The sequence below is a fragment of the Fonticula alba genome (assembly GCF_000388065.1).
Source record: "Fonticula alba strain ATCC 38817 unplaced genomic scaffold supercont2.3, whole genome shotgun sequence".
In the NCBI taxonomy this organism is placed as follows: Eukaryota; order Rotosphaerida; family Fonticulaceae; genus Fonticula; species Fonticula alba.
Genome location: NW_009242973.1, coordinates 2,253,102 through 2,258,306, shown reverse-complemented (window position 1 = coordinate 2,258,306; position 5,205 = coordinate 2,253,102). Strand labels below are relative to the sequence as shown.

Below are 5,205 nucleotides of genomic sequence, written 5' to 3'. Positions count from 1 at the left end.
CCCCCCCCATCCTGCCACCCTATCCTGTAGCCCGCCGCCTCTCCATCCAGAGACAAGAGACGATCGAACAGATGGGCCAGCGAGCCGCCCACAGTCAGATGCCTTTCCTGTCAACCCGCTCCACTCCCAGCCTCTCCCACCGCCTGTCCCTTCATCTCCTGCCCACACCTCCATCCCATCCGCCGCCCCTCCCCCAGGTATGGCGCCTCTCCCTCGCCCCCGCTCCTCCCTCCTCTCCGCGTCCAGCCCAGCCACCCATCCCCAGACATCCTAACTGATGCCCCCCCCCCCCCCCCCCCCTGTCCCCATCTTCCGCTGTCCCCCTGCCCCAGCCATGGGCTCCTCCAAGATTCACGACAACCACATCCCGGCGCTCCGCTCCGCCGGCGCGGAGGCCGACACGGTCATCGAGCCAGCCCAGGACACCTCCGTCTGTGCTCCCTCCGGCATCTGCCTCCTCGAGGATCCGGTCAAGGGCTACGTTCCCCTGCCCGGGGGACCGGTCTTTGCTCAGGGCCGCATTGTGCATGGGTTCGGCCGCGGTAGCAGCCAGCTGGGCATTCCGACTGGTATGCCGGCCTTTCGCATGCGCACATGTCTGCACACGGCGGCACTCGTTCACTAACATCCGGCGGCCCGTCCCCCCCCCCCCCTGCCCCCATTAAGCCAACCTGCCTGAGAATATCTCCAACGCCGCGGCACACCACCTGCCGACTGGAGTGTACTTCGGCTATGCCTTGGTGAGCCGGCCAGATTCGCCGGTCGAACAAGACTCCTCCATCCCCCCGCCCCCCTCCCCAAGTATCGATGACATTCTGCCGAAGCATGCCCTGCCAATGGTCATGTCCCTCGGCTGGAACCCGCATTTTGCCGACGAGAAGAAGTCGATGGTATGCTGAGCATGGCCCTCGCCCATGCCCCCTCGTCTTCCCCGCTCCCTGTTCCCCCCCCCCCCCCCCCCCTCCGCGTGATCCGTGCCCTGACCGACCTTTCCCTGTAGGAGGTTCACATTCTGTGGAACTTCTCCAGGACTTTCTATGGCGCACACCTGCGCGTGGCCGTTCTCGGGTACATTCGCCCAGAGCGCAAGTTCCCCTCGCTACGCGCCCTTGTCAAGTCCATCCGCCGGGATATCGAGGTTGCCCGTCGCATCCTCGACCCCGAGGGGATCACCCTACAGAAGCCCTTCCCCCCGTGCAAGTTCGAGTCGGCTGATGCCTGCCAGGATGAGGCCTCCGATGAGGAGCCCTGCACCGACCTGCCAGTTGACCAGCTCGCCATCGATGAGGCCGACCGTCGGGCCTTCCGTGCTGTGCTGGATGACGAGTTCTTCGCCTGTGCGTAGGTGGGCCAGTACCGTGTGCACCCCTTTGGCCCGGCGACTACGTGCGTCGTGTGTGTGTGTGTGTGTGTGTGCATCTTCCCGATGCGCCCCCTCCTGAGGCCGAACGGGCGCATGTCCAATTGTTTTCTTCCCCCCTCCCTCTGTCACATATATGTCCTTGATGTTTCACTTTATGCCGGAAAAAAAGCCCCCAAAACCAATAGAGAAGGCTCCTCCCACACACACACACACACACACACACCTCCATCTTCCTGGTTATGGAAGATGAGAGGCCTATGCATGAATGCCCCAGCATACGTGGCTACTGTGTGTGCTTGTACTTGAGAGAGAGAGGGAGGAAGAGGGAGGAAGATGGGAAGAAAGGGAGCAAAAAGCAGGAGAGCCGTGTCCTGGGGAGGATTGTATTGTTTTGAAGAGGAAAGGGATGCATGGCTATGGAACGGACATGCGCACTCGCCCCGAGTGGCAAACGGAGAGCGAACATACATACACACGCCAGGAGGAGGAGGAGGAGGAGGAGAAGGCGCACTGACGCAGGCTCACACCACACCCCCGGGGGGAACTGGCGGGAAAAGAGGCGCAAGGGGCGCAGTATGAGCGAACGCAGAGAAGAGCAGGAAGCCAGTGCTCGCATGCGCGATGTGGGATGAGAGGCTTTGTTTGTGTGCATGTGTGTGCATGTGTGTGTATGTGGAGGAGAAGGAGGGGGGATAGAGGGAGAGATAGGGGGAGGGTATGCTGGGAGTGCGCGTGCGCAGTCGCGCACACCCGCATGCACCCGCATACACATGCACATGCACATACTCCGGAAGAGGGGCAGATGTCGTGCTATGGGTCTCTCCCGCCCAGGCGGGGGGGCCGCAAGCAAACCGGCGACAGGGGGCCCCAGTGTGTGGGTATGAGCGCGTGCATGTGTGAGCATGTGTACGCACGCACGCGCACGACATACCATAGATGCAGGGGGAAAGCGACTGCTTAGAACTGTGATGGAAGCGACGGAGGAGAAAGGAACAGACGGACGGATGGGCAGAGGGGAGGGCGAATAGCTGGGAGGTCAGCGCAGCGCAAAAGGGAGGACAACGCGAGGGCGAACGAGGAGAAGCCCACTGGAGAGGGAGAGAGAGAGAGAGAGGAAGGGAGAAAGAGAGGGGCAACATACGTGCTTGAGGAACTCCTCAGCGCAAATACGAGCGCGGGCGTTGAGAGAAAGCTTCATCTCGGAAATCTCCTTGTCGATGTCCTCCATGAACTGGATGATGAAGTCCACGAGCTTGTGCTTGTACATCTGCTCGACATGGAAGTTGGTGATCAGGAAGGAGATGTCGTAGCCGGCGATGGCCTTGCGGCGAAGGACAACGAAGTTCTCAGCACGCATCATCAGGAAGCGGGTGAGCTTGTGGCAGAGAATGCGGTCGATGTCATCGATCTGCTTGATGCTGATGGAGATGCGGACGGAGTTGATGGAGCTCTCGATGAGGACGCGCTCGTTCTCGTTACGGCTGACCACAATCGGGGTCAGGAGGTCCTCCTTGGAGGAGCTGCATTATGATACGCAATAGCGGGGGAGAGGGGGAGAGAGAGAGAGAGGGGGGGGGGGGTTGAGGGAGATGGTGAGCGGTCAGTAAAAAAAGGAGGGCCCGGGCAAGAGCGGAGGATGGAGGGGCGCGAGGTGGTAGAGGGCAAGCGAGGGGGACACGCACCGGGCCTCGACCTCAGGCTTGTTGTGGCGCTCGACCAGCTGAGAGGGGAAGTTCTCAATGCACAGGGAGGCATCGAGACTGGCCTTGACGGCATTCAGGTAGGGACGGAGGGCGCTGGTGGTGGCAGACTACATGCAGCGTGAGACGCCCGAGCGGCAGGGAGGGGCAGTGGGGTTAGGGAGGTTGGAGAGGTGGCGGGGAACGACGAAAGGCAGGGGCGCACCATTGCTAATGACTGGACGGGGAGTGGGAGAGGCCACAGGGGGGAGGGGAAGAAGGGAGGAGAAAAGCAGGCAAGAAGGACACATGTGGGGCCCCGCAGAGGGACGACGGACAACACGGTCAGTTGTGCGACAGACAGTAGGGCAGTGGGAAACGCCGCAAGAGAAGGAGAGAGAGAGAGAGAGGAGGAGCGGAGGGAGGAGACGGATAGATGGATAAAGAAGACGAGAGGCAAGGGAGAACCGGCGAGAACCGGCGAGCAAATGACAGTGACGCGATGTTGTGGGCACATGGACAGCGGAGAAGGAAGCAGACGGAGGGGAGTAGAAGGGATGAGGGAAGCAGGCGAGGCGGGCGAGGCGGGCGAGAGAGAGAGAGAGAGAGAGAGGAGGAGGAGGAGAGGGCGGGACGGACAAGAATGCAGGGGGAGAGGAGGGAGAAAGGAGGGGGGGGGAAGAAAGACGGCCAAGGTGCGAACTCAGGGCGTATGGTCTGCCGAAAGCGGCCCCCGGGCCGGCGGAGGGGACTGGGCATGCATTTGAGGGGCTGGTGTGCTGTGTACTCCGTCGCTTCGTCCCTGGCCAAGCGAGGGCTCTCTTCCGGGGTCGGCCTCTCACCGCGGGGAGTGTTTCCCCCCCATAAGCAGGGGCACATTCCCGCCGAGGGGAGAAATATTGGGGGCAAGCACGGAGGGACCTCTGTGGCTCTGTGCACTTGTGCGCGCGCGCGCGACTGGTATGCGTGCCCCCCTCCTCCCCCTCCCCCCCGGCCGACCACCACCCCCCGTCCCCCCGTTGTGGTCCGGGGCGAGGAGGGGGCAGAGGGAGAGCCGGTGGGCGCCGAACATTCGGACCCAGGAGCTCGCCTTGCCGCGGGAGAAAAAAAAGTCAGCAGCCAGGTAGGCGGCAAGACACAACAGAAGCCGCCCTCTCCCCCCGGCAGACGGACAGCCAGGTGGATGTTTACTTCCTCACAGGTATGGGGCGCAGCCTCATCCCTCAGGCTCTATTTTTGTTCTTGTCCGAGCAGCAGGCCCGCAGACGTCCCCCCCCCCCCCGCCCCTGGCCCTGGCACAGTATTACACCGCGCAGGCCCGACGCGATCAACCCGAAAGTAACGGAGCGGGAATCCCCCGCTCATTCCTTTCCCCCCGTGTGAGTGTGTGTGTGTGTATGTATGTGTGTGAGACAGAGGGAGGGTGATGGAACAAAAGAGGGCATGCCCTGCCCCGCTTTGACATTGAGGAATATTATCTCGCGAATATCCGCGGCCTTCTGGCCCGCGGAATCTCCAACCATTTTCAGACACGCTCACACATAGGCACACGCACACGCACACACACAGACACACACACACAGCGCTCGTCGCGACCTGACGGCCCGCCGCGGGGAAATAACAACACCCGGAAGGCTCCAAAAAGGGGTAAGCACCCACCTGCTGCCCCAAGGGCGTGGGGGGGGGGGGGGGCAGGGTCATCCTCACACCACGGCAACTCGAAAGAAGAGGCGCCTGGCCCGTTGCAGGGGAGCTGTGCTTGGAGAGCGGCAGCGCATGTTCCCAATGTGCGCGTCCCTGAAGGCGAGTGGCAACCAGCAGGCCGAGCGGACGCCCACGAACAAGTGGGCAAGAGCACTCGGAGCATCTCGTCCAGAATTGAACAATGTCCAATACGTATTTAGGGTTCCCCCACTCCGCTCCCCCGCCCGCAGGCGCTCGGCGGCTTGTGCGAGTGCCAGACGTGGATGCGCACTCTCCTCCGGTAGGCCGAAGCTAGATTGGGAGATTCTCCTCCGAATTCGCGCCGGATCACATGCAGTCACGTGCCACAATAACATTACGAGACATTCCCACGAAATCGGGCACATGACATAGCGCCCATTAACTGAGTATCTGGGACACCGTGCGCCGCGCGGCACTGCGATCTTCTCTCCTTCTGCC

The 5,205-nt window shown here is 62.1% G+C and overlaps 2 protein-coding genes across 2 annotated transcripts; one reads left to right on the top strand and one right to left on the bottom strand.

The window, feature by feature from the left end:
* Positions 1 to 118: 118 nt before the first annotated feature.
* Positions 119 to 1,414, top strand: H696_02261 (hypothetical protein). The gene is made up of 4 exons (XM_009496163.1): positions 119 to 197; positions 333 to 569; positions 667 to 890; positions 1,001 to 1,414. Exons 2-4 carry the CDS (start codon positions 335 to 337, stop codon positions 1,343 to 1,345), a joined length of 804 nt encoding a protein of 267 aa, XP_009494438.1. The 5' UTR covers positions 119 to 197; positions 333 to 334; the 3' UTR covers positions 1,346 to 1,414.
* Positions 1,415 to 1,709: 295 nt separating this feature from the next.
* On the bottom strand, positions 1,710 to 3,884 carry H696_02260 (actin like protein 2/3 complex, subunit 4). Its single transcript, XM_009496162.1, has 5 exons — positions 3,682 to 3,884; positions 3,269 to 3,280; positions 3,046 to 3,173; positions 2,505 to 2,883; positions 1,710 to 2,326 (listed from the first exon to the last, which is right to left on the bottom strand). Exons 1-5 carry the CDS (start codon positions 3,799 to 3,801, stop codon positions 2,321 to 2,323), a joined length of 645 nt encoding a protein of 214 aa, XP_009494437.1. The 5' UTR covers positions 3,802 to 3,884; the 3' UTR covers positions 1,710 to 2,320.
* Between the last annotated feature and the right edge of the window lie 1,321 nt (positions 3,885 to 5,205).

Excerpts from the sequence above, each read along its gene's own strand:
- H696_02261 (XM_009496163.1), top strand. The coding sequence starts at position 335 with ATGGGCTCCTCCAAGATTCACGACAACCACATCCCGGCGCTCCGCTCC. Across the intron at positions 570-666 it reads CCAGCTGGGCATTCCGACTG|CCAACCTGCCTGAGAATATC; the intron begins GTATGCCGGCCT and ends GCCCCCATTAAG. Across the intron at positions 891-1,000 it reads CCGACGAGAAGAAGTCGATG|GAGGTTCACATTCTGTGGAA; the intron begins GTATGCTGAGCA and ends CTTTCCCTGTAG.
- H696_02260 (XM_009496162.1), bottom strand. The coding sequence starts at position 3,801 with ATGCCCAGTCCCCTCCGCCGGCCCGGGGGCCGCTTTCGGCAGACCATA. Across the intron at positions 2,884-3,045 it reads AAGCCTGAGGTCGAGGCCCG|CTCCTCCAAGGAGGACCTCC; the intron begins GTGCGTGTCCCC and ends ATCATAATGCAG.